The 24955-nt window shown below is 65.5% G+C and overlaps 7 protein-coding genes across 7 annotated transcripts; 2 read left to right on the top strand and 5 right to left on the bottom strand.

The window, feature by feature from the left end:
* Positions 1-427: 427 nt before the first annotated feature.
* On the bottom strand, positions 428-1327 carry BXZ73DRAFT_50680 (uncharacterized protein; the record flags this gene model as incomplete). The annotated part of the gene is made up of 2 exons (XM_048020483.1): positions 428-1190; positions 1248-1327. 2 exons carry the CDS (start codon positions 1325-1327, stop codon positions 428-430), a joined length of 843 nt encoding a protein of 280 aa, XP_047875471.1.
* A 452-nt stretch (positions 1328-1779) lies between these two features.
* On the top strand, positions 1780-3039 carry BXZ73DRAFT_50768 (ATP12-domain-containing protein; the record flags this gene model as incomplete). Its single annotated transcript, XM_048020500.1, has 6 exons — positions 1780-1921; positions 2006-2214; positions 2311-2411; positions 2494-2687; positions 2769-2912; positions 2969-3039. The coding sequence occupies 6 exons, from the start codon at positions 1780-1782 to the stop codon at positions 3037-3039; spliced, it is 861 nt and encodes a 286-aa protein (XP_047875470.1).
* Positions 3040-3248: 209 nt separating this feature from the next.
* Positions 3249-5130, bottom strand: BXZ73DRAFT_103666 (etoposide-induced protein 2.4-domain-containing protein; the record flags this gene model as incomplete). Its single annotated transcript, XM_048015651.1, has 7 exons — positions 3249-3674; positions 3748-3824; positions 3886-3968; positions 4030-4044; positions 4101-4324; positions 4607-4799; positions 4868-5130. 7 exons carry the CDS (start codon positions 5128-5130, stop codon positions 3249-3251), a joined length of 1281 nt encoding a protein of 426 aa, XP_047875469.1.
* Positions 5131-5661: 531 nt separating this feature from the next.
* BXZ73DRAFT_50772 (uncharacterized protein) lies at positions 5662-7340 on the bottom strand (the record flags this gene model as incomplete). The annotated part of the gene is made up of 7 exons (XM_048020501.1): positions 5662-5843; positions 5920-6405; positions 6459-6471; positions 6522-6668; positions 6723-6743; positions 6796-6868; positions 7225-7340. 7 exons carry the CDS (start codon positions 7338-7340, stop codon positions 5662-5664), a joined length of 1038 nt encoding a protein of 345 aa, XP_047875468.1.
* A 4701-nt stretch (positions 7341-12041) lies between these two features.
* BXZ73DRAFT_103664 (uncharacterized protein) lies at positions 12042-12463 on the bottom strand (the record flags this gene model as incomplete). Its single annotated transcript, XM_048015650.1, has 2 exons — positions 12042-12315; positions 12399-12463. 2 exons carry the CDS (start codon positions 12461-12463, stop codon positions 12042-12044), a joined length of 339 nt encoding a protein of 112 aa, XP_047875467.1.
* A 2590-nt stretch (positions 12464-15053) lies between these two features.
* Positions 15054-19941, top strand: BXZ73DRAFT_91344 (DNA polymerase phi-domain-containing protein; the record flags this gene model as incomplete). Its single annotated transcript, XM_048025941.1, has 15 exons — positions 15054-15353; positions 15429-15501; positions 15525-15955; positions 16024-16195; positions 16272-16456; positions 16530-16756; positions 16880-17076; positions 17290-17397; positions 17503-17690; positions 17744-17854; positions 17937-18185; positions 18334-18691; positions 18766-19145; positions 19193-19363; positions 19438-19941. 15 exons carry the CDS (start codon positions 15054-15056, stop codon positions 19939-19941), a joined length of 3654 nt encoding a protein of 1217 aa, XP_047875466.1.
* Positions 19942-20116: 175 nt separating this feature from the next.
* BXZ73DRAFT_103662 (muts domain V-domain-containing protein) lies at positions 20117-24219 on the bottom strand (the record flags this gene model as incomplete). The annotated part of the gene is made up of 19 exons (XM_048015649.1): positions 20117-20452; positions 20512-20648; positions 20709-20787; positions 20858-21352; positions 21410-21511; positions 21569-21968; positions 22026-22154; positions 22215-22389; positions 22443-22573; positions 22633-22724; positions 22789-22814; positions 22865-22871; positions 22928-23033; positions 23094-23204; positions 23278-23357; positions 23417-23503; positions 23553-23665; positions 23710-23816; positions 23915-24219. 19 exons carry the CDS (start codon positions 24217-24219, stop codon positions 20117-20119), a joined length of 3018 nt encoding a protein of 1005 aa, XP_047875465.1.
* Positions 24220-24955: the final 736 nt, after the last annotated feature.

The raw sequence follows: 24955 nt of genomic DNA, 5'->3' as shown, positions 1-24955 counted from the left end.
TACGACTACACTACGTGCGAGACCTCGAACAGGCTCTACTAAGCTACAGGTGAGATGTCGCGCCCACTAGCGTGAGGCTACCGTCTCAACACTCACAGCTTGCGCAACGGTATGCACCATCATCTGAGGGTGCGGCCGATGCACGCGGGATAGAGCCAAGCGCGAACGAGACCAAGAACCTGCTGGTCGGTGTTCGGGTGCCAATCTTTCTTGTCGTCCAGGGGCTCTCGTGGCCATCGCTGGACCTTGTCTGTCTTGAACTTGGCGGGGGCGTCGTCGTCGCTCTGACTGTCGTCGCCGTTCTGTGTTCACAAAACCGATCGGTGTGTTTGTTCGTGTCCGAAGGGCGCGGCAGGAGGCGCGACGAATCGTGTCCCATATACAATGTTTTCATAGTACCCCACACTCAATCGTGTCGTTCTGGCCGCTACAACTTTGACAGTTGAACGCTCTCTCCCGAGTCGACTTGGGCGTACTTCTCCATCGCGGCCATAAGCCTCACCCACCTCCCGCCATGCCAAGCCGTCATCGTCTTCCACTCCCCGCTCTCCTCGCCCAAGCACTCCCTGAACCAGTACAGCCAGCTGACCATGATCGCGTCCGCGTACGACACCGGTAGCGCGTCGCTGACCAGCAGCGTCCTCTCCCCCGCACCCGCCTCCTCGGCGGCGCGCGGGACGAGGCCCTTCGTGTTCGCCTCCTCGTCCCACCACCCCGCGAGCACCCCCGCCGCCTCCCGCGTCTTCGCCCAGCACTCCGCGCGGAGCGCGCTCCCCGCGGGCGCGAGCTCCTCGAGGGGCTGCCCGAACCGCGCCTCGCGGGTCGCGCGGAAGTACGGCCGGGCGCCCGGGCGGAGCGTCGCGTGCACCGCGGGGACGACGAGCCTCATCATCGGCAGCCCGAACGCGGCCCAGACCGCCTTCTGGAAGTCGCCCACGAGGCCGTCGAGCGCGGGCGGGATGAGCGCGACGGGGCCGGGGTACGTGCGCTCGAGGTAGCGGGCGATGGCGAGGGACTCGGAGACGGTCGCGCCCGTGTTCGGGTCGTGGAGCACGGGGAGGGTGTACATGGGGGAGCCGTCGGGCTGTTTGCCGGTGGGCGCGGCGCCGATCTGGGTGCAGACGGCCTCGATGTCCGGGAATTCGACCCAGATGGTCTTGTAGGGGAGGCCTTTGGCGTTGAGGCAGAATCTGCGCGCGAGCGGGAGATGAGATGGAGTACACTGGCCAGTTGGGCAGCGCGCGCACCTTGTCTTCCATGTGTTTGGAGACCATGCGACGGCCTTTGAAGTGCCGGGTATGTCGTAGAAGCAGATCGGCTTTGACATCCTGCGATGAGGGGCGACAAGTGGGAGACACTGGGTGTGGGGATTTGCGCCCAGTGGACTGCGCAGCTTTAAGCAGGTGCATGTCTGTGCATGTGTGTGCTTACAAACGGTGCCCTCAGAGCATCCTCGTGCTGCCCTCAGGCTGCGTGGTGCAACACACTTGAGTCCTTTGTTTCCCACACAAAATACACTGGGGGTCCGCATACCCATGCGATGCAATCTCCAGGCTGGCTGAGAGTGTGAGAGATGCTCGACTTGGCTTATTGCGCTGTTGCTCTGACGAGGGCCAGTCATCTTGTAAACAAAGACGGGCTCTTTCTGCGACAAAAAGTGACACGGACCCATGTCATGAGCGGGAGGAAGTGGTTCGTGTCCAACCAGCGGGACGCCAGCGCTGGTCAAATGCTCGCGCGGACCTGCGACGGCCGACGTCACTGCTCTCTCCTCCCACCATGTTCCGGCACGCTACTCGCGCCTTCTCCCCCCTCGCACGACACCACGCACCCCGGCCGCACACACTCAAGCAAGCCGCGCTCTCAGCGCGGCGATACGCGACGGCCCCGGACGACGGGCCAGCCGTGACGGCGACGAACCGTACGTGTCTCCACCCCCATCCCCGTCCCCGCTCCCCTCCCCGCCGCCCCTCCGCACGGGACTGACCCCGCACCCGCCGCGCAGGGGCCGAGGCGACGCTCAAGCGGTTCTGGAAGGACGTCGGGATCGAGAAGCGCGACGGGGGCTACGCCGTCACCCTCGACCGCCGCGCGCTCAAGACCCCCGGCGGGCGCCCGCTCGTCGTGCCCGCCGAGAAGCGGCTCGTCGCCGCGCTCGTCGCGTCCGAGTGGGAGAACCAGACGACGGTGCTCAAGCCGCACGCGCTGCCGATGGTGCGTCTCTCCGTGTCTTCTTATGCACTCGGGTCGTGCGCGTGCGCGTGGGGCGGACGCTGACGAGCACAAACGCACGCACGCACGGCCGCGCAGACGTCGATCGCGTCGCGGGCGCTGGACGCGTTCGAGGACGAGGGCACGCGCGCGGAGATCCGCGCGCAGCTGCTCAAGTACTTTGGCACCGACACCGTCTGGTGCGTCTCCGTCTCTCCCCCCTCCCCTCCCTCCCCCGCATCCGTTCTGAACGGACGCACCCTCTCGTCGGCGCACCGGCAGCTACCACGCGGACGCCCCGGCAACGCTCGTGAAGCTCCAGGCGGAACACTGGCAGCCGATCCTCGACTGGGCCGTCTCGATGCTCGGCATCGACATCGCGGTCTCGACCTCGTTCGCCGTCCCGAAGCAGTCGCCCGAGACGATCGCGAAGCTCGACGAGATCCTCAAGGGCTTCTCCTCGTGGGAGATGGCAGGTGCGTTCTTGTCATCCTTCGAGCCTTCGAGCGGAGGGGCCAGGTCGCTGAACGGGACCCCCGGGTGCTTGCGTCGGGCAGCGATGGAGCGCGCGACGTACACGTCCAAGTCGTTCCTCGTCGGCCTCGCGCTCGTCATGGGCAGGATAGACGTCGACCAGGCCGCGCAGGCCGCGCACGTCGAGGTCAACAGCCAGATAGAGCGGTGGGGCGAGGTGGAGGACAGTGAGTGCGTTCCCCGCTTCTCGGGAGCGTGCCGCTCACATCACACGGTCGACCAGGCCACGACGTCGACTTCCACGATATCCGGAGACAGCTGGGGAGCGCGTCGTGTTTGCTCGCCGACTACTGAGCGGCGCGTGTCGGTAGCGTCTCACCGTACATTACTCCTGTTGCACTAGAGCACATCTTATTACTTGCGGCATGCTGAGCCCACTCACCCTCGAGTTCACAAAAGGGCGACGGTGCAAGGCGATCAGATTGTGAACGCCCATACGTGTGTAGGCAATGCAACCTCCTCGCCGACCCATCCCATTGAACGACACCAAATCCGCCCGGGTTCTAGTCAAACTTCCTCCCCGCCCTCGAGCTCCCCGCCGCGCTCACGACCGACTGCGGGCCCCGCACCCGCACCCTGCTCGCCGGCCCTCCCAGCCTCCCGGCGCCGCCCCGGTCGCCCACCTCGCTGAGCGCCGTGCCCTCTTCGATGCTCTCCGCCCCGTCGCTGAACATGCGCCGGTGCCCGCCCCCGTCCCCGCTCCCGCCCCCGTAGGTGTACGCTGCGGAGGCGGAGGCGGAGGCGCGGCCCCCGGTGCCGACGCTGAGCACGCGCACGACGGCGTCGTTGAGGAACAGCACCGGGGCGAACACGGGGATGCGGATCGGGAAGAGCGGGGACGGGTAGCGCACCCCGCCGTCGTCCGCCGCCGCCGCGGGGTTGTACGGGTCGCGCGGGGCGGGGCGGGCGTGCATCGCCATGATGATGTACTGCGTGTGCGAGGGTGGGATTCAGCATCCGACGAAGAGAAGGAGGGGAAGGGCGGGGAGAGGGGGGACGCACGGAGGGGAAGAGGAGCGCGAAGAGCGCCGCGTTGGCGAGGCTGCTGCCCCACATGCACAGAGCCGCGGAGGGCAGGCCTGCGAGCGGGGGAGCATCAGCGACGTGGATCGACGCGGCAAAGGACGCGTGGAAGCGCACCGAACGCGAAGTAGTACGCCCACCGCTCCTCGAGGTGGCGCACTCGGCGGGAGAGCGACAGGCCGCGGGCGATCCAGATGAACCTGTAGGAGGCTAGCGTTGAGCACAGAGCGCAGCCCGCGCCGCAGACCACGACGCGCTCACTCGAAGCAATAATATCTGCAGGGCGCGGTCAGCGACCGGACGACACCGCTCGACGGCACGGGGGCACTCACGCGTCGACCCAGCAGAGGAAGGTGAACCCGAGCGGGGGCCCGACGAACGGGACGTGCTCGAGCGCGACGGAGAGCACGACGGAGGTGCCGATCATCACCGCGCGGTACGCGGACGTCGCGAGCGCGTTCAGCACGCCGCTGTACGTCCCCGGCGGCTGCGCGGCCGCGCGCGCGCCGTGCTGGAGGGTGAAGGTGCGCTTGGCGATGAGCGTGCACCAGGAGCTCTGCGGCAGGCCGTCAGCGCGATATGAGGCAGATCACGGACGGCGCGAAATTGGGAGGTACGGCCGGGCGGGGGTCGTGGTCAGTGATAGGAAACTGTATCGCATCGGACGCACGTCTAGCGTGGCCCTCATAGCTATTCTGACGTGTGGCATCATCCGAACCCCCGCCGCCGCCGAAGCCCGCATGCACACGACCCGTCCCCGCGTGCGTCCCCAGGCGTCCCACCACCACTCCGTATCCGAATCGCATCGCAGAGGAGGCAGTGAACCGCGCAGACTCACGTTCAAGTAAAACGACGCGCCCACGACGGGGAGGAGCCACAGCACCTGGTAGAACCACCCGAGGTTGCGGTGGAACCACCGCTGCTGCCCGCGCGCGAGCGGGAGCACGAGCCAGTCGAAGAAGTACACCGAGAGGAGCGAGACGGTGTTGAGGGCGAGGCTCTTGAGCACGTGCGAGCGCACCTCCGGGTCGCTGCACGGCGGCGGGGCCTGCGTTCGTCCCTGCGAGTTCGCACACAAAGAGCGGGAGCGGGCGCGTACCTCGCGACGACGCGCACGACGGTGTCCCACCGGCACGCGTCGAGCAGCCCGCGGCCGGCGCACGAGAGGTGCAGCCGCGCCGTGTCCTGCGCGGAGAGGAAGGTCGGGTACGCCGCCCGCGAGGAGACGTACGTCGGCGGGTCTGAGCGCGGCTGGTGTTCGAATGGCGGCTGGTCCGATGGTGGGATCGAAAAGGAAGGCTGGGGAGGCGGCGTGGAGGAGTGGTGGGCGCGCTGGGCGCGGCGTACGGGTGGGCGGGACATGGCCGGCGCACGGAGGATGGGGGTGGGTAGTGCGCACGGTGCTGGGCACTGTGGCTGGAGAGAGACCAACACAGGCGGCACGGGGACAACGTGTGCTCGCTGTGACGAAGGGCCCACGCCCCGGTCACTTGCTCACACGACGTGACGGTCCACCTCACTTGCAATTTCAACTGAACGACAACAATTCAAGAAATTGCGCAGCGAAACACGCGTAGCTTTGAATATGAACCAAATCTATACAATTCGCAATGATTACGCCTCCCGTTTATGTCCGTGTGTAGAACTACTACTAGGATCGGGAGGGAAAATATGTTTTCGTGCTACGACGAGTAGCCAGCGAGCAACGTCCAGCAGCATTGTATATAACATGACGCCAAGAATGTATCGCCTATAGACACAACACGATGGTGGCTTGGGTGGGCGGTAGGACAAATTCGACTGCAGAAGACAGACGACGATGAACACGGCAGCGAGGCGATCACAACAGGGAATACTATCGGGAAATAGCTTACGATACGCAGTCGGCATGCTCTACGTGGTGTCGCCGATCTTATAGAGCTGGCGCCGGCGCATCTTCCGCGTGACGAGCACGCCCGTAGACTGCGTCGAGCCCCCGAAGGCGAGCACGACCGTCTCTTCGGCGCCGCGCGCGATGCCCTGCTTGCGCAGCTCGATCGCGTCCTTGGCGAATTTGAAGCGGGCGTGCGTCGACCCTGCACACCGCGCGGGCGGAGCGCAGAGAAATGACGTCAGCGGATGACTGCCACAGCCAAGCCTGGGGGTACTCACCGAGGTTGAACGACGGCGACTCGACGGCGGCCTTGAAGAGTTCAAACGGCACGCGTGCGTGCACCTGAAGGAGGGTCTCGCGGCCAGTATCTGCAGGTGCGCTTGACCCATCGGGGTGTGGCGTCGTCGGCGTCGCTGGGGTGGCTTGGCCGCCAAAGTTGACGAGGGTCGGCAGTCGCACGACGAGGAAGTTGAAGATGTCGTCACGGAGGCGCTGAGCGTACGGACCGAAGACGGCCATGCGCATATGCTTGTGTTGGTCGACGACAGGCGTTGACGAGCCGTCTGAGGACGGCGGTGCGACTGAGTCGAGGAATTCGAGCCATGAGGGGAGGGAATCGAGAGTGATTGACATTCGGCACATCTCGTAGGCGTAGTCGCACAAGTCGTCCATGCGTCCGAGGAAGCAGGCCGCGGCGAGGACACTCCTTGCGTTCTCGGGGCGTACATTAGCTAGAGCCGCGGAGGAGTAGAGATATGCTAGGGCTGGCGTGAAGATTCAGAGGACAGACCGCGACGTGAGCCGAGCAAAAACATACCGAGATGGAACCCCTGTGTGCTCAGAGTGAGATCCTGCGCTCTGAACAAGACGGACCACGCACCTCGTCCGTGACTTCGGGCTCGTGGTCGAGATTAACGTAGATATTACACTGATTACTTGTTTGTGGCGTCGTAGACATCAAGTGTGCGAGGTATGGTGATCGAGACAAAATGAGGGCGTGAAGACGATACACAGTTGCTCGGACATGCTAAGTGGGGGTTAGGAGGTTTTCGCATACAGGGCATGCTGGCTATTCACGCACTAGCAGTGTGTCTGAGTAGTTCTACTAGACATGGTGAGTGCAAGTTCAGATGGACGACTATCATTGGACGTACTCCAGTTTGGAAACCTGCGTGGAACAAGTGGTTGATAATGTCACCATTGTGGGCTTCGTATATACTTGGTGGTCTGTGTGGGTCATTTTAGTTGGTCCATAGCAGGTGCTTGAGCAGTACGAAGCTGGAAAATAGAGCACTGCAGTGATGTCAAGATGTAGATAGGCGCTCGTAGACCAAAAGACCACTCGGGTACGTGAACTCTTTTTTGTCGTGGATTCAACACCACACGCGCAACAGGGCGGTGTAAATGGTAGGACCGGGCGCGTCGTTTTTTGATACGTGGGGAGGAGGAAGGCATGTGAAATCTCACGTGCCACCACGAACCCGACAAAAACGCTCCTGCGCACACACCTGGACACTCTTCGCACCGCAGAAGTCCCCCGGAGCGCGAGAGCATGATAAGGGGGAGATAAGAGGTGCACTCACTGCGCGTATCCGTTGATCTGCGGTCCCGTGCTCGTGGAGGGGTCGCTTTGGCTCGCGTAGCCGTCATCGCTTCCGGAGGGTGTGGCACCATTGCTAGGTCCAGCGTGCCCGTTCATGATGATGTGAGAGGTATTTCACAGGTCGGAGGGCGCCGGTGGTGGGATGACGAAGCCAGGCGGAGAGTAAGCAGCGGATGTCGTGCGCAGAGAAGGACTGAGGCGAACGAACGAACCCCGCGTCTCTGCTCTCGCGCCACAACGCCAGCCGTCACGCCGCCCCGGTCACCCCGTGACACCGCCCACGTGCTCAACGGGTAACAGGTCACAGCACGGTGATTACGGCAGTCGGCGGACTCGGACCGATACGTGGCCGAGCGTGGCAAGCGTTTTGTCTCGCTCAACCGTGGACGGCAACGAAGGACGTCAGAAAGGCGAGCCCGCACGTAAATGCGCAACAAAAGGGCCGCTTCGTGTCCGCGCCCCACGCTCACCCACCCCGCGCGAAGGCCGGATCTTCCCCGCGCTCGCACACACCCGCATCTCGTCCGCCGTTTACCGCGCAAGCGTTGCAAAACCGTGGCACATTCCCTCTCGAAGCACCCCCGACGTCGTCCGCGGACCACCGCCGGCCCTCTCACCCAGCCTCCTCCGCGGCTGCGAGCCAGCGCACGAACCCCGCGGCGTCCATCACGCACCCGTACCCCGCACCCCTCGCCCCACTTCCTCCTTCTCGAAGGGCTCCCACTCCCGCCCCGGCACCCTCCCCCGCGCTCCAGTCCTGGGGACCTTCCCCGCATTCCCGCTCACTTCGGCGTCCGACCCGGGCGTTCGAGTCCGCGCGACGACGTCCATCGCCACGAACGCGGACATGAGGTTGTTCGTGACGCCGAGCGCGGCCGCCGCCGGCCCGCACAGCGGCGGGTACGCCGGGGGCGGCATGGAGTACGTTGGCTGCACCGCCGCTTCTGCCGCGCGCGTCCGAGGATCCACAGCACATGGGTGTGTTTTTCGATTGAGCAGCGAGGACGCGTCCGCACGGTGGAGTCAACCGCACCGACGCCGAGGGCACACGACCGAGAGCGAAGGCGTGCAAAAAGCACCGGCAAAAAAGGGGGAGGAGTTGGTCAGAAACTGGGGGCGCGATACCGAGGAGTTGGACAGCCAGCACTCACCACCTGTTCGCTGCTTGCGGTCTGGCGTCGTTGTGCCGTCCGCATCCGTGGAGCGTGGAGGATCGTCGCCGCCGACTACACCACTAGCTACATCCGCATCCGCAGCTAGAGGCGTGATTATCTGTTCGGCGCGAACAAAACGGGACACAAGGTCAGCTTGGGCCTCTGCACCAGTTGGAGAACAAAACGGCGGCGGAGGACGACGGGACGCCTATCCCGCAAAACAACAAGCCTCGCCGGCTAGCAAATGCAGGTACGCTCCCCCGCGCGGCCCGCGCCCTCCCCGCCTGCTGACCTCCCCAGGGCGATGCGAGAGCCGACGGGGGGGTCTGCCCCAGTCTGCTAGGCTCGGAGAAACGAGCTCGGAGCGGACGTTTGATATGCGCTCCACCCCCCGCCCGCGGCACCGCCCCAAAGCACGCAACAGGGCGAAAGAGCGAGTCTGCTGACCATGTGCGTGCGGTCGGACGCGAAGTGATCCAGATACGTCGGCGCGGGCACGACTCTGAACAGGCTGCGGGAGGGGGGCGCGGCGGTTAGCATTCGGCCCGGGCGGGAGGAAATCACGGACTGGACTCCAACGTCGGGAGGGTGGGGCAGAGATGTCGGTGGGAGATGGCCAGACGCACCTGTGGAACCTGCGGTCGAGCCGCGCGGCGAGCGCGGGCTGCAGCGCGTACGGGAACGTTCCCGCGAGATAGTCTGCGTGCCTCGACGACGTCAGAGAGCGTCCACGCGCGGGAAGGGGCTGCGGAGCACAGGGAGTCGGGACGCAATCGCAGAGCCCGTTGAGCTCGTCACGGGGCCGCGGGCCGCGGGAACAGGGCAGCCGGGGTGCTAATCTTTCCGAGGCAATCAACTCCTCCGAAGCCACCCCGCGCGCCCCAAACGCGGGGCATCAGTCTATCAGATCTGCAGGGCGAGCGGGCCAACGAGCCAGGGCGCATCGAGTGCACCATCGCCCGATGGCTCGTCTCGTCGACGGACGCGGTCGGATGCGCGAAATCTTTCCCCTTCTCTCCCCGGTGCGGCCTCCAGTGTATCCGGAGCGACGTCAAATCACGCTCCTGGCCACGACAGAGCGCGCGCGGGGGAGTTGGAGCTGTATAGCATGCATCTCGTACCTCAGATCTCTCGCGGCCCCCATTCATTCAAATCATTGGCCAGCAGACCCCGCGCGCACGCATCGCGTTAGCCGTCGAAGGGCGCGGAATGTGGTCGAACGACCCCGTTTGCTCGCCCGCGGGCCACCTGAGCATGAAGCCGCGGCTTCGCGGCTCTCAGCGGGAGCCCGCACGCGCGGGGGTGGCAGGGCGTGTGCCCGTGCGTAGCTGCCCTGGTCCTCCTGAGGCCTGAGTATTGAGTACGGAGTACTGAGTCGACTGGCACAAGCTCAGAGTTCAAATGATCAATGGTCGGAAGAGAAGCTCTCGCGATGCGCGCCTGCGGTTTCGGGCGCGATCGCGAAGTCGAATGCCAGCGTGCGCGAGAGAGAGAGAGAGAGAAAGAGAGAAGAGAGAACGCGGACGGACGGAAGCTCACCTCGCCACGGGCACGGGTTGGGCAGGCTCGTGTCGAAGTCGTAGACCCAGGCCCCGGCCCACGCACCGCCCATCGATCCTCCCTCGCTGCCAACGGCTTGTGGCCGGCGCACGTCGTCGTCTTCGTCGTGCATGCGGGCTTCGCGACCTGGGTCAGGCGGTGGGGCGCCTGTTTGGAGTTCGAAGTGTTGTTCTGCTTCCGCGTCCCGGCGGCGGAGGACGACGAAGACGTGGTAGTCCCACACGACGACGCCGCCGCTCCCCGCGCGCGCCGCCTTCTGGCTCCAGAGCGCGACCTGTGATGAATGTGCATGATCAGCGTGCGCGCGTCGGCGGGAGCCCGCCCGGCGTGGCGTGCAGTGCCAATTGTGAGTCTGGATTGTGGGCGCGCCGATCCTCTCTCTCCCCCCGGCCGGTGATGCGCGCGGAATGAAAAAGGGAAACAGGACGCGAGAGCTATGCAGCGCAAGACCAGTCCCGGCTGGGCCCTGCCCCGCGCAACCCTCCGTCCTGACTCCTCGGGCACGGAGGGTCGGAGACGTCGAAACGCGGGCAGCTCGCGTGCGCTCCGACTCCGAGCCACGTATATGTATTATCCGAGTGCTCCGTCCCCGCGCGTCTTACGCGACGTGCCGCATTCGAGCCCCATCCCCACCCCTCGCAGACTGCTCGAGATGCGCCCTCGGCCCTCGGCTCTCAAGGAGAACCGCGGGCGCGGATGGCTGAGAGTCCGCCGAGCCGCGGCGCCGATTCGAAAGACGGCGACCTGCAGAGCGCGGCGGCCTCGCGGCCCCTCGATCGCTGTTCGAATGCGCGGTGGGAAGTGCAGCAGCAGCGGCCGACCTCGAAGCGCGTGGGACGGGAGAACTTGAGAAGAGAGAAGGGAGAAGCGCGACGGACGGGGGGAGCGCGTGGCCACGGAGCGTGCGGGGTGAACGTTTGAACGTTGCGTGAAATGCGTGGGGCGCGGGGCGCGAGGGAGGTGATCAAGAAGAGGATGGAGCGGGTGCGGTACCGTTTTCGCCGCGTTCGAGACGACCGCGACGTGCACGTCCCACCCCGCGCGGTCTTGTGCGGAGGCGGGGGCGAGCCGCTCGTGGAGCGCGCGCGCGAGCAGGTATGCGTTTTCTTCGCAGTAGCAGGACGTGTAGACGCTGCCGGCCGGGAGCGCGAGCGGGGGAGGTGGGACGGGCCCGTTCGCCGCCAGAGCTGGAACCGGTGGACGCGGAGGGTGCATCGGATGGCTGGTGGGCGGGAGGAGCGACCCAGCTGACGTCGTGGCCGTATCGGAGGCTGGGAGAGGCTAGAGCAGCGAGGGATGGCGGCGCGGAGAGATGCGAAGGGAGGCGGGGCGGGAGGATGAATGGACGCGGGGGGAGGGGACGAGATGGGGGTACTTACTCACGGACGGACGGACGGATTGCGATATCCCGTTGGGCTCGGAGGCGCGATCTATCCGAGTGCCACACTCGGGCGCAGACAGCGGGCGGAGAGAGGGTGGAAGCGTGCGTGTTGCTGATAGAAAGCTAGTGCGTGCGTGCGTGCGTGCGCAGAAAGCAAGTGGATGTGGATGTATGCAAGCGATTCGATCCGCCGCGGCGACTACGTACTCTACGGCGTGCACGGCCACTACTGGGGCCCGCCTCGCCAGGCGGCACCCCGGCCGGCTCTCGTCCCCATTACCCCGTGCAGGTATAAACGGTATCCCTATGGTACAACGCCGGCGTCGCTCATCGCGCCGGCGGTTTGTCTCTGCATGACGTCTCATCTCGTGCTTGTCTCCAAGCGGGTCACCGCCGTGCAAGGCGGCGGGGTCCTGTGGAGGTGCCCCTCGTGAAATGGCGGGACGGGCACCCGGCTGCCGCGGAGGCGTCGGGCCCGAGCCCTGCGGCGCCGGCGCCATGGGTGGTGGGTGTGGGTCGTGAGGGGGAATGGGTGGTCTGTTGCAGGAGATGAGCATGGATGAAACCGAAAGGCGCAGGGGGGACACAGTGGCCGGGCGACCGTGCTCGAGGAAGCGCGCACTCGACGACGCGGAAAGGACACTCACCAGGCGGGTATAGGAAGCATGAGGGGGGTATGGCAGGAGGGCGACCGCGCCGCGCTCACTGCGCCTTGCCCTGCCGGCCCGAGGACGCGATCGGGTGCCCGACCTGGTCGATGCCCCACGCCGCCTTGCCCTGGAACGCGTCCGCGAACTTCTTCTTGAGCAGGATGTCCTCGAGGTCGGGCGAGGACCGGTCGGGGCGGAAGGGGACGAAGATCGGCTTCGGCGCGGGCTGCCCGTGGCGCGCGTAGCCCTTGGCCGACGGCGCGGGCGCGGCGCGCTTCGGCTGCGGGCGTGCATCGGGCGGGCGCGGTGGTGAGGATGATGGGGCCCTGTGCGTGCGGCGGGGGGACATGCTCGAGGCGGACACGGGGTGCGCGCCGTACTGTGAGGGCGCGGCGGGCTTGGGGAGCACGACGAGTTGTTCGTGAACGGGTGGGTGGCGAGGGGGTCGAAGGAGGAGAGCACGGAGTGGGACATTGTGTCGGGGAGGTGGTGAGAGAGGTGTGGGTGTGGTGGGCGTGGGGGGGTGCGGCGGGGAGAGCGTCGAGGATGAGAGGATGAGAGTGCTGGGCGGGTGTGGAGCACGGGGCGGAATGAGAGTCGAGGGCAGGAGGCCAGGATGTATTTATGCGGGGTCGGGTGTTTGGCTGAAGGAGAGAATACGGCGCGCCGCCTGTGGCTCGCGCCGGGGGGCCGGGGAAACCACGGGGGCCCGGCGACTCGTTTCGATCGGCTATCGGCGCGACCCCTGCGATCTCTCCATCGGGATCTGGCCTCCAACTTGGCTCCAGCGCACCCTCCGCCTCGCCAGCCACTCCGCCATCTCCCCGGAGGCCGCCACTGGCCCTCTCGCGACATCTCATCGCAGCCCTCGGCGTATCCCAGAGGTTTCTCCGTCCTCGCGTGTTCCTCTCTCACCCGCCCGCAACACCCTCTCTATGTCCCGCGCGCCGTCCAAACCAGGCATCGGTCCGCCCGCACCCAACCTGCGGTACCTCCGTCCCCCAGATCGCCCGGCTGCTGAGCGAACACTGAGTATGCATGCGCCCGCGCGCGCCTCGCGTTACGGCACCCAGGCGCCGCGATATGCGGGGTAATGCCATCAAACGCACGGCGTGGAGGGCGCCCTTACCCCGCATCTTCCCGCTTTCATCCCCGCCCTCGACGCTCACGCCAGGGCGCACGACACATCGGCACCCTGCCTGGCACCTCCAGCCGTTTCCCTCACCGAGACCGCGACTCGAGGGAAAAGGCCGTCGCGCCCCGCTCACCCGCCGTCTGTGACGCACGCACGCGCGGCGCCGAGGTGTTATCACGTAGCGCGAGCGCCACGCACCGAATGACCCCACCTTCTGTGTCGCCGCTTCGGACGCCGAGCGAAACGCGGGCTGGAGGAGGCCCTGGGACGGCGAACACGTACTTACGGACGGCGCCGTACGCGGCGTCGCACGCCCACGGGGCAGCTGCGCTCGCCGCTGGGCGCGCGGGGCTGGCGGGCGAGGGAAGCGGGCTGCCTAATGCGAAGCGCGAGCGCGAGGGCCCCCGCGGGGTCAGGTGGCCCGCCGCGGGTCTGATGCCCTGTCGTAAACGACCGGGCGAGAGGCCGGGGGAGCCGCAACCATGGGAGTGCGCGACGTGCGCGGGGGTGCGGGGCGTGCGCTCTGTGCGGGCCTTGCTCCCGAACCCTCATCTTCTCCTCCTCGGCCGTCCGATACGTCCTCCCAGAGCGTAAGAGGCCGTGGCGTCCAGGAGACGGCTACGTAGGGAAGACGTGATATCCCGCGCTGCCCCCCGCCCGTGAGTCAGAACACGCCCCGGACGAGCCGGAGTAGGCGCACGGGCTGCCGTGGGGGTTGCGGGGCTGGAGGCGCAGAGGTCGGTACCACCCCCGCAGGCTTTCCCGCACGTACGTTTCTCTCTCCACCCCATACGTCGTTGGTGCTCAATGCCGGCTTCTGCACCCTATGCCGCAGGGGTGGGACGCCCACGGATGGTTATCTGGTCTCCACTTGGGCAGAAGGAACGCCGAGGACGACGGGAAGGCGGGTGGGGTGGAGAGGTGGTTATATCACAGGTGCGCCGCCACGCGTCGTGGCATTGCGGGGCCCCACACTGATCCCAGGCCGTTATCTCGCGTCGAACAGAAACGTCGCTTGCCGTCTTTGTCGACGCCGTGCTCGCCGTGCGGGACGACGAGCTCGACGAGGGCGGGAACCGTGAGGAGAGAGAGGCGGGAGAAGGAGCTCGATGACGCCACCGACGGCGATCCCAGCGCGCTCGCGGGAAGGCGGGCGAGCGGTGCTCCCCGACGTCATCGAGGTTCGATCGACGATGCGCCGAACGTTCTCAGCCCCCACTCCCCGGCGACCACTCCTCGACGTCTCGACCCCCGACGCCCACGCCCGCCCCGGCATCGCGCGGTTCCAGCCCCGCGAGCCCGCCTAGGCCCTCGACTCGACCAGCCATAAGCTGCCTCCTTCCCGCGCGCCCGAGCCCCCTCGCAACCCCCGACGCTCCCCACGCGCGAGATCGTCTCCCGCACGGCGTTACCCCCGCGCGTTCCTCGCCCTGGTTCGATCGTCGCCCGCCCCCGAGGAAAGTGGGCCGGGACGCGCGCACGGCCGCGTTTGGTGCGGCTTCCTCTTCTCCCGCTTCCGCGCACCCTAAGCCGCGGCCGCGGCCCCGCCGCTGGCGTCGTCCCTTGCGTCATCCCCGGCTTCTCGCGCAGCGCGGGGCAGTCGGGACCCGGCGGGCGTGCACAAAGAAGGCGGGCCTTTCCTGCGCGGGCTGATCAGGCGTGTGTGCCACCATTTAGACATCGAGCCTATGTTTCGAATAGAGCATTCAATTCAGACCGATCGGCATCGCTCGAGAGAACGAGAAGAGCGTGAGCGACGGGAGTTGGTGTCTTGTCAAGACGATAAGTAGATATGCCCCGGAAAGGTGCAATCGCAGTAATTGAGAGATAAGATAAACACGAGATCATCAAGGGCGTCTATCTCCCCCAGAATTTTCGAGCCGCCGAGCATGGCAGCAAGCGTGGGTGGGCTTGTCCTCAGCCACCGCCATGTCCACCACTCTCCCTCTCTTCTGGCACCTCTCTTCGGCCAGCAAAAAGGAGCGTCTTGACGCGTCCGCGAAGCTTCTTGCTGCTCTCGAACATTTTCAGTCCAGTTTCGTGCCCAAACCGACCTCCCCGGAGACGTCTGAGGACGACGAGGACGACGAGGACAAGGCCACGGGCAAAGCAGACGGGCTCGACGCTCTCAATGCTCAAGATGTCTCGTACTCGATCCGACGACTGATACGTGGGCTTGCGAGCCCGAGAGAGAGCAGCAGGTTAGGATTTGCGGTTGCATTGACGGAGGTGCGTCCTTCCCTTGACTATATGCGCACATTACCTTGACCCCGTGCACTTGCTATTCCGGCTCCCATTGCGCAGCTACTAGCTCGCCTAGACACGGTGACGTGCTCGCAAATCGTACAGCTTGTCCTGGACTCGTCCAAAACTCAAGGTTCCATGAACGGCCAAGAGGAGCGCGACGTCCTCTTTGCTCGCCTTTCGGGCTTACGTCTGTGATTCAATCTGGACTGCTGCTGCGCGACGCGACCCTCCCTTCCTCGTCTACCTCTGCTTCCGACCTCGCGAGCTTCGAGAATGTCATCGCCCAACTCATCGCCCTCGGAGAAAAGAAGTCCTGGCTGCGCGAAAGCGCGTGGTGGTCCATCAGCCTGGCCGTCGACGCCCTCACCGCATCCGGTGTGTCCTGGAAGGACGACGCCGTCGAGGCCACCCTGTCAGCTGTCTACGCCGAGCCCAAGGTCTGGACACCGGAGAAACTGGCCCTCACCCTCAAACTACAGGCGGCGTGCCCCACGAGGGCCTGGAAGAAGCTGCTCGCCCCAACCTTCAAGTCCCCCGAAATCCTCAGCACAGGGAACCTGGCCGCGGTCGCGCGCGTCCTCAAGGCGAGTCCCCCCGTTCCCCCTTCAGAGCCCGCCCCCGAGTTTCTGATGCGCGCGCGCCCGATTTCCAGGAAGCGGACGCGGACGAAGATGTGGAAAAAGATCTCCCGAAGTCCGGGTCTTGGAAACCGCAGGTGCATTTCGTCTGGGACGCGCTCCTGGATCACGTTCTGCCGCGCGGCGGCGACCGCGCGCGGCCCGGAAAGAGCACCTTCCCAGAGTTTTTCCGGATCGTCGTCGACGGTTTGTGGCCCTCCTGCCTTTTTCCGCCACATCGTGGCCTCGGGCTAACGTTGTCGCCCGTTTCTGCCGCCCATAGAGTCGCTATTTGCGTCAACGTCGTCGCCGGAGCGCAAGTATTGGGGCTTCCAGGTCTTCCAAAAGGCGCTGCCGCGCGTCAGTGCTGGGGACATGCCGATGCTCTTCACGAAAAACTTCATGCGGTCGTGGATCAACCATTTGAGCAACTCTGAGCGCTTTCTGCACAAGGCGGCCAGGCAAGTGGTACGTCTGCGCGTCGCGTCTATCGCTGCTCATCGAGATGCCACGGCCCTGACTTGCGCCCCGCGTATCGTAGGCCGCAGATGTCCTGAACGTCGTGAAGGGCAACCCTACTCTCGGGTTCTCGCTGATCCTCCAGCTCACGGGTCTGCACGGAAGCCGAAACTTCGACAAGCTGACGAAGACGAAGACGGTTGAGACCATTTTGACGTCAATGGACGAGGACGGGATCAAGGCGTACATCGACTACCTGCTGAAACAGGTCAACGAAGAGCAGACCGCCCCTGGTTCCGCTTCCGCAGAGTACGTACTCCTCCGCTCACTCCCGCGCTTCTGTTCACCCAGGTCCCGTTTTGGCCACCGCTGATCCATCGTATCGCGCCATCGTCATCGGCCACGTTTTCTCGCGCGATCGTATCTGAGCAGTGTGGACGCCGATGCCGATGACATACAGGCCCTCAACACCCGGCGGGCGTGGATCGTCGACCAGCTCAGCGCACTAGTCCGCAACGCGGCGGTGCCTAAGGCCGACGGATGGATGCAGACGATCCTCGACTGGCTGATCGTCCATGGCCTGTTCATTGTGGCCAAGATTCCGAACAAGAGCGCCATCGCCGCGGTAAGTTCGCGCTCGCGCACTCCCCCACGCCCTTCGTTCCACCTGCCATCACGCCAGCCGGCGCCGCTGCGTTCCGTCTCCCCTCTCCGCGCTTCTCGCGGGCCACGTTTCGCGATACGAGACGCATGTTCCGTCCGCGTACGGCAGGCTGTGTTAATTTCGTGCTGCCTCCGAAGAGCTGGAACTGACGCCGCGCTCTGCGCTCTCCCCGCCCCAGCTGCGCACGGTTCCCACACCGCGTTTTCGGACGATCTGCGACGGGCCTGCCGCGAGCGGCTCCTCGCGTGCTTGGCGGAGCTCACGTCGCAGGCCACTGTTATCAAAGGTGCGCGCCTTCCCTGTGTCTTCCGTGTGGCTCGCTTGGGCCCCGCCGCTGGAATCGGGGCTGGACGGAGATTGACGACGGCGGGCGCGCGTACGTGCAATCTAGACGACGAGGGCAAGGCGAGCAAGGTCCCCGCAGTCGCCGCCGACGGCCGGCTGTGGGTCTCGAGGGCGCTGCAGACCATATGGACGCTGGAGAAGGACACGAAGCACGTCCGGCCGCTGGACGAGGCGGACGAGGACGAGGCTGCGCTCCGGCAGAAGGCGCGCGAGGTGATCGCGCGGGTGCAGGACGTGAGCGCTGTGGCTGCACCGGTCAACTGTACGTACTGAGGTCATCGCTGCAGGTGCACGACGACCGGCGCGAGGCGGCGCGCGGGGTCGAGCTGCTGCTCGCGGCGACGCTGCTGCACGCCTACTGTGCGGATGAGGACGACGCGGATCCCGACGCGCTCGAGGTGCGTCCATCTCCTTCTCATTCCCGTCGGCCCCGGCGCTCACCTGTGGCCTATCTCCCCCTCTCGCGCCCATGCAACGCAGAGCTGCATCGACGGCGCGTCCCGCATGTTCCCCGACGCGCCCGCGACGAGCAAGAAGCCCAAGAAGGGCCGCACGCCCGCGCAGGACGGCGCGGAGGACGACGGCGAGCCGGCGCCCGTGGACGTGCTCACGGACGCGGTCATCGGCTTCCTCGAGAAGGGCACCGCGTACCTCCGCGCGGCGGCCAACCAGGCGTTCGCCCTCCTGTCGGGCTCCGCGACCGCGAGCACGATCGATCTCGTCCTGGCGGTGAGTCGCTCACCTTTCCTTCCTGTTTGCGCGGTGCGCGCGGTGTGCGGGGGAGGGGGCTAGACCCCGGGCGATGTGCACCGCGCGGCGCGTTAGGCAGTTCGTGTCGCTAATCGTACTTGCGAATCTTCTCCGTTCTATTCTGCAGCAACTCGAGCGCCGGGACCCGGCGGAACTCATGGCGGACGAGGAAGACGAGGACGTGGAAATGGAAGGCGCTGGAGAAGACGACGAAGACGCCGAAGACGCCGAGGAGGACGAGGATTCCTCCGACAGCAACGGGGAGGACGAAGAGGAGGAGGAAGACGAAGACGAAGAGGCGGACTTGGAGCTGAGGAAGAAGATCGAGGAGGCGTTGCGGGTGAACGGGATCGCGGCGGCCACCGGGGACTCGGACGAGGAGGAGTCCGAAGAGGAGCTGATGGACGACGAGCAGATGCTCGCCCTCGACGTGCAGCTCGCCGCCGCGTTCAAGGCGCGTGCGGCCGAGAAGCGGGACGGCAAAGGTAACGCCTTCCCTCCGCCTTCCCTTCCCCCTTCCCCTCATCCGGCGTACGACGCTCACCTCTGGCCCGCACAGACGTCGACGCGCAGCGCGAGGCGACGCACTTCAAGGCGCGCGTGCTCGACCTCGTCGACCTCTTCGCACGCAAGCACGCCGCGAGCCCGCTCGCCGTCCGCCTCGTCCTCCCGCTCGTCGCCCTCGTCTCCTCCACCGGCCCCGACGAGCGCCAGCTCGCGGACAAGGCCGCCGGCATCCTCCGCACCCGCCTCGCCAAAGCCAAGGACGTCCCCGCGCTGGCCACGCCCGAGGACGCAGCGGAGGCGGCGAAGGCGCTCGACGCGCTGCACGCGCTTGCGCGCAAGGCGCCGTCCGCGGACGCGCTCGCGACGCTCGCCGCGTGCAGCCTCTTCCTGTCCAAGGCGCTCCTGCACGCGGGCGACGCGGGGCGCGCGCAGGTGCTGGACGCGTACCGCGCGAGCCTGCGCGATTCGTCGCCCGCAAGGCCTCGCGCCTCAACACCGCCTTCTTCGACGAGCTCGTGAAGCGGCTGCCCGCGGCCGCGTGGGGCCTCCGCGCGGACCTGGTGCAGGCGGTGGGCGGGGCGCTGAACGCGTACCGGCAGGCGCAGTGCTTCCACGTCCTCCAGACGCTCGTGAACCAGATCCAGGCAGTCGTGAGCACCACCTCTCTCTGCTCGTTTTGTTTGTTTATTGACGCTCGATCTGCTATCGCGCAGGGCGGGACAAGACGGAGGCGGTGCCGTTCATGGCGACCCTGAGCGCCGCGTTGCTCGACGCGCTAAACGGTGCGTGCGCGGACGCCGAGTCGGCCGTGCAGCCCGCGCACGCGAAAGACGCGCTCAAGCTCGCGCTCGTCGCGGCGCGGCAGACGAAGCGCGTCGCGGCGGACGCCGAGGCCGTGGCGGGCGCGTGGCCGCCGGCGAAGTGGGCGGCGCTGGGGAGTGCGCTCGCGGCGAGCGAGCGGTTCAAGGGCGTGACGAGCCTGCCGGCGATGTGTAAGCAGGTCGTGCAGATCGTGCAGGCGCAACAGGAGGCGAAGAAGAGCAAGGGCAAGAACGCTAAGGAGGGTGCGGTCAAGGAGACGGAGGGCACGGGCCCGCGAAGGGAGAGAAGAAAGCGGCGAAGCGCAAGGTGGACGAGGTGGCGGAGGACGCGAGCGGGAAGAAGACGAAGCGCAAAAAAGTGCGTAAAGCGCAGTCCGGGTAGCGTTCTGGAGATTAGGAGTGTGTAGTAGACGGCTCGGAGACAGACATGGACTCTAGTAGATCGCGCAGTCGGTCAAGCGCGACCGAGCGTTCGAGGACGCTGCCCCCGGACGAAAGACACTGCTGGACGAGCCGGCCGCCTTGACGGAGCCTGTGCGCGCGATCAAGTCAGCGTCGTCTCGCCGCGGGGTCGCCGCGCACTCACTTCGTGCGCCGTATGCGCTCCTCGACGACCGCCTTCATCCCCGCCGCCTTGTCCGCCGCGACCGCGAGCACGCCCTCCGGGAGCCCCGCGAGCCGCGCGCACTCGACGCCGAACGACTCCCGGACGAGCCCCGGGGTGAGCCGGTAGAGGAAGGTGACGTCCCGGGTGCCGTTCAGCCGCGCCGTCTCCGTGAAGCCCATGTGCACGTTGCCGACCGCGGCGGGGAACGCGCGCGCGAGGTCCGTCGCGACCTGGGGGTAGTGCGTGATGAAGAGTGTCTTGCACTTGGCGGTCTGGACGAGGTGCTGGAGCACCGCGCCGGCGATCGCCATCTGCGTGCGGTTCGCGCGTGAGTGCTACCGGGGCACGGAGGGGGGAGGGCGGGACGCACCCCATCGAACGTGGACGTGCCGCGGCCGAGCTCGTCGAGGACGACGAGCGTTCGTGGGCTCGCGATCCGGAGGATGTCGCTCGTCTCCTGCATCTCGACCATGAACGTCGACCGCCCACGGGACAGCTCGTCGGACGCTGTGCGCGCGCGCATGCGTGTCAGCGTTCGTCAATAGATTCCGGAGAGCGTGCGCTCACCTCCCATCCGGGTCAGCACGCCGTCGAGCAGGCTCAGCCGCATCGAGTCCGCGGGGACGTACGACCCGACCTGCGCCATCTGCGTGCGACACCGCAGTCAGCACCGCGTGGCGGAAGAACGGACGAACGGAGGGGAGAGGGACACGCACGATCGCGCACAGCGCAGCCATGCGCACGACGGAGCTCTTCCCGCCCATGTTCGGGCCCGTGACGATGAGGTGCCGCGCGTGGCCCGCGCCCATGCGCACCGAGTTGGGCACGAACGGGTCCGCGCGCACCGCCTCGACCATCGGGTGCCGGCCGTTGACGATCTCGAGCACGTCCGCGTCCTCCGGCTCGACGAACGTCGGGCGGCAGTAGCCCTCCTGCGCGGCGACCTGCGCGAGGCTGAAGAGGCAGTCGACGACCGCGAGCTGGTTCGCCGCGTCGCGGAGGAGGGCGTAGTGCTCGTCCGCGATCTCCGCGAGGAAGGCGCGGAAGGCGCGGCGGGCCGCGAGCGCGAGCGCCTCCTTGTGCTGCGCGCGCTCTTGGAGCTTCACGCGCACGTTGGGGGTGTGGTACCGGCGGACGTACTTGGTGCTCGAGAGCAGCGTCCAGTCTGGGGGGATGTCGTGCTTCGCGTCCTTCCGGACCTCGATCACGTACTGGGGAGAGGTCAGGGTCAGGCGGACGCGGCAGGGCTGCGCGGGGCGAGGTATTACCTCCTCGGTCATCCAGGTGGTGTACTGCAACGCAGGCTTCTTGAGCACCTTGCGGATACCACTCAGCTCGTCCTTGAGTTCCGACTCGGCGACTTGTATCCACTGTGTCGTTCGTCTGTGAGCCTCGGGACACATCCTTCGCGGGAACGCATGGCTCACCGTAGTCTCCTCATCCAGGTCCGGATACCTGTCCGGGTCCGTCCACATCTGGTCCTCCTTCCCCTCCGCGGCCGCGTCAAACCTGACCGCCGCACACAGCTCCTCGACGGGCCCCTTGAGCCGCGGCAGCGCCTCCAATGCGCGCACGAGCAGGCTCGCTTTCGGCCCGTGGGCTCCGCGGCGGCGGCTGGCTCGGGTGGCCGGGGCGAACGCGCTTGCGACCCGGCGGAACGCCTTGAGGAGCGTCGCGAGCTCCTGCGGGGTGCACTTCCCGTACTGGATGCGGCACAGGCCGCGGGCGAGATCGGGTAGGCGCCGGAGGACCTCCCGGAGCTGGGTGAGCTTCGGGGAGCGGTTCGCGAGGATCTCGTCGACGGCATCTGTGCGCTCCCGGAGCGCGCTGCGGGAAACCAGAGGGGGTCAGCCGCGGCGGAGCAGAGGGGAGGACGGAGTGCACTTCGGGTCGACGAGAGGCTTCCCGACCCAGCTTCGCAGCAGGCGCGCCCCGAAGCGGGTCGACGTGCGGTCCAGGATCCACATGAGCGAGCCGGTCGTGGTGTAGTCGGTGTCGTTCCGGTAGATCTCTCTGTGTGCCGCGCGCGGCCAGTGTCAGCTCGAGATTGCGATGCGCGGGAGGAGCGCGTACAGGTTCGTGAGGGTGTTGGCGTTCAGGAGCATGTGCGTCCGTTCCGTGAATTTGGCGAAGAACCGTGTTTCGCGCAGTGCGTCCGCGACGTTGAACGTCTTGAGGTATTTGAGCGACTGTCCGAGCGCGATCACCACGAGTTTCGAGAACGCAGCGACAGCAGCCATAAGATCGCCTGGAGGCAGTGGATCAGTATCGGGAGGTCGGTACATCGCAAACGCGGCTCACCCTTCTTGAAGCTCTCCGACGCGTCGGCGTGCTTCTCGGTGTAGAACTTCGACAGAAGGGCGAACGCGTCGCTGTAAGCCATCTGCTTCCGAAAACGTTCTATTCGAATACGATGTTCCATGTGCGAATGTCTGGCGTTCATCGCGAACTATAAGCAGAAAGCGGTGGCCAACGCGAGAGACAGACGCACTCGGTGAAATGTTTTATCATTTTCTCCGTCGCAGGGCTCAATCCCTTGGTCGGCAAAAGGAGCTCGTATGGCTTGGTGTGAACCATCCGTGTCTGCCATCAGAAACGCGCCGTGAGCATTCGGCTCGCGAACCCAGGCGAACTGTGCACGACCTACTTCTAGCTCGGTCCGCATGTGGTTATCTGCGCGCCTGTCAGCCTCATGTTCAGAGTGAGCGGTAGGGCGAACACACCCTCAAACTCGTCCCAGACGACGTCGCCCGTGCTCGGAGAAATCGAAATCATAGCCAACAGACCCGCTCGTCCGTGCCCATCCCGCCTTGGGGTTCTTCAAGTAGACACATGAGCGGAGGGGCGTTGTTCGGGTCTAGTTCATCTAAAGTGCTCAAATTGTCCACGAAACTGGAGTAGGTCTGTCAGGAAACGCGACACTAATTCCAGTACTTGTGGAGCTGGACGTACGTTGCAGCGGTATAGAGGCGGGTGACCTCGCGCGCGAAGAGCTCGTTGCGGCTGTCGCCGCCTTCTTGAGCGCTGCCGTCTCCGTTGTTCCACGACGCCAACCTTGTAGCCCTGCGAGAGAAGTCTGCGGGTTGCTTTGAGCAGAGGTCCGACGCTGGGTGGTTTACATACTTTTCATGTGGACGTCGCATCGGTGGATTGGATCATGGACGTTAGCAGGTTGCGCTTGGGGAAGCAAACCATGCCCAGCTCCTTCGAAGCAATCTAGGCCGTGGAGGAAAGTATGAACTTGAATCGTTCAAGCATTCGGCTCGCAGTCTCACCTTAGCGTCTTCTTCGAAGAACAGCATCTTGTACCCTGACTGGATCATCAAGACAGTGCCCGGGTGTTTTGCCTTCAACTCTCGGACCTTCGCATGGCTGAGTGGGAGACAGCCCGGTCGACAACACGCGACGCACCTGCAGCTCGAACGGGGTCCACGGTTTGCCGCTCGGTCCTAGTTCCTCCGCCTTTTGGCTCTTGGTCTTCGCAGCACTTTGAGCCCAACACTCTTCTTGGTCGCTGTCTTTCCCTTCTTCTTGCTTGAGCTGCTTGCGAACATGTCCATCAGCTCACCGAACTTGCGGTCCGCCTCCGCCTCTCCGTCCCCATCTGCATCCTCTTGTTCCCCGCCCTCCTCCACGTCCGACGAGGGCGTGCCATCCGGCACGGCAGACCGCTCTCTTCGCCGCTGGAACACGTCAGAGTCGCCGAGAAGGATGCGCTTCGCCCGCTCGTGAGCGCGCTGCTGGCCTTCCGAGCCCCCGCGTTCTCGGGCGACTTTGTGGGAGAGGCGGGGTCGAAGCGCCACTGCTCCGCCTGGCCCGTCCGCTTAGGCGGGGGCGTCGCAACCTGGCGGGGACGTGACGAGGACGCCTTCCGGTCAAAGGACCCGCCCGAGGTCTTTTGTCGCTTTGCAGGGGGCGCGCTCGTGTCCTCGTCTGAGTCGAGCGTGAGGTCTATTGGGGCTGCCCGCGAGGTCTTGGATAGCTTGGACGGCGAGGCGGAGGGCTGCTGCGAGAAGTACGCAGAGATGGACGACTGCGTGCTGCGCTGCGACATACTGAAGTGGTGAGAGTCGGACATGGTAGGGATGGATGGAAGAAGATTCAGAACGTGAGGCGACGCGACTCTGGTGGTCGCGCTCACAGAGTGACCTCCTGTGGCGCGCGGTAACGCGTCAGTCACGCGTTTTCTCACGTGCCGTAATTCTACAGCAGGGACCAGTGTTCGAGTCCTTAACGAAACATCCCTCTCTCCCCCTCTAGCACTCCAGGAGCCATCCTCTATAGACACGCCAAACGCTCAGCACATGGTCCGGATCCTACAATGTCTTCAACTCTCCAGCGCATTTCCTTTCACCTCCATGTGACAACACCTCGAACCATTGAAGGACGCCGTTCAAACGTAAAAACCCGTGCCCCAATTGCATAGCCTCATGGTCGTCGAGATGGGACCCTTAAACCACCCTGCACTAGCCATCAACGACATATACTTGGCCGCGTGGCCACTGTATCATGGTCTCTCCTTCAAACTTCGACGATATCACAGTTGGGCGCGCCTTCGCTGAGGGAATGGCCGCCGCGTGCGCGCGGCTGAAAACGCTCATCCTCAAGACTCGCGTCAACCTGCCGCCCACCCGGCTACCATTCCGCAACCCTCTGGATACCTACTCCGACGCCTTCCGGTGGGTCTCGATGGGCAGGACTACGACGAGGTCATCCGCTTGCGCCTCGCGCTGTACGTCGGTGCGCTCTTCCCGCATTTCGAGGGCCTGCCATCTCCCATCCTCGCGGACCCATAACGTTCCGACGATCTCTCG

The sequence above is a fragment of the Epithele typhae genome (genome assembly GCF_022376455.1).
Source record: "Epithele typhae strain CBS 203.58 chromosome Unknown BXZ73scaffold_43, whole genome shotgun sequence".
In the NCBI taxonomy this organism is placed as follows: Eukaryota; Fungi; Basidiomycota; class Agaricomycetes; order Polyporales; family Epitheliaceae; genus Epithele; species Epithele typhae.
The sequence above is the reverse complement of the archived record's forward strand: the minus strand, read 5'-3'. Positions and strand labels throughout refer to the sequence as shown.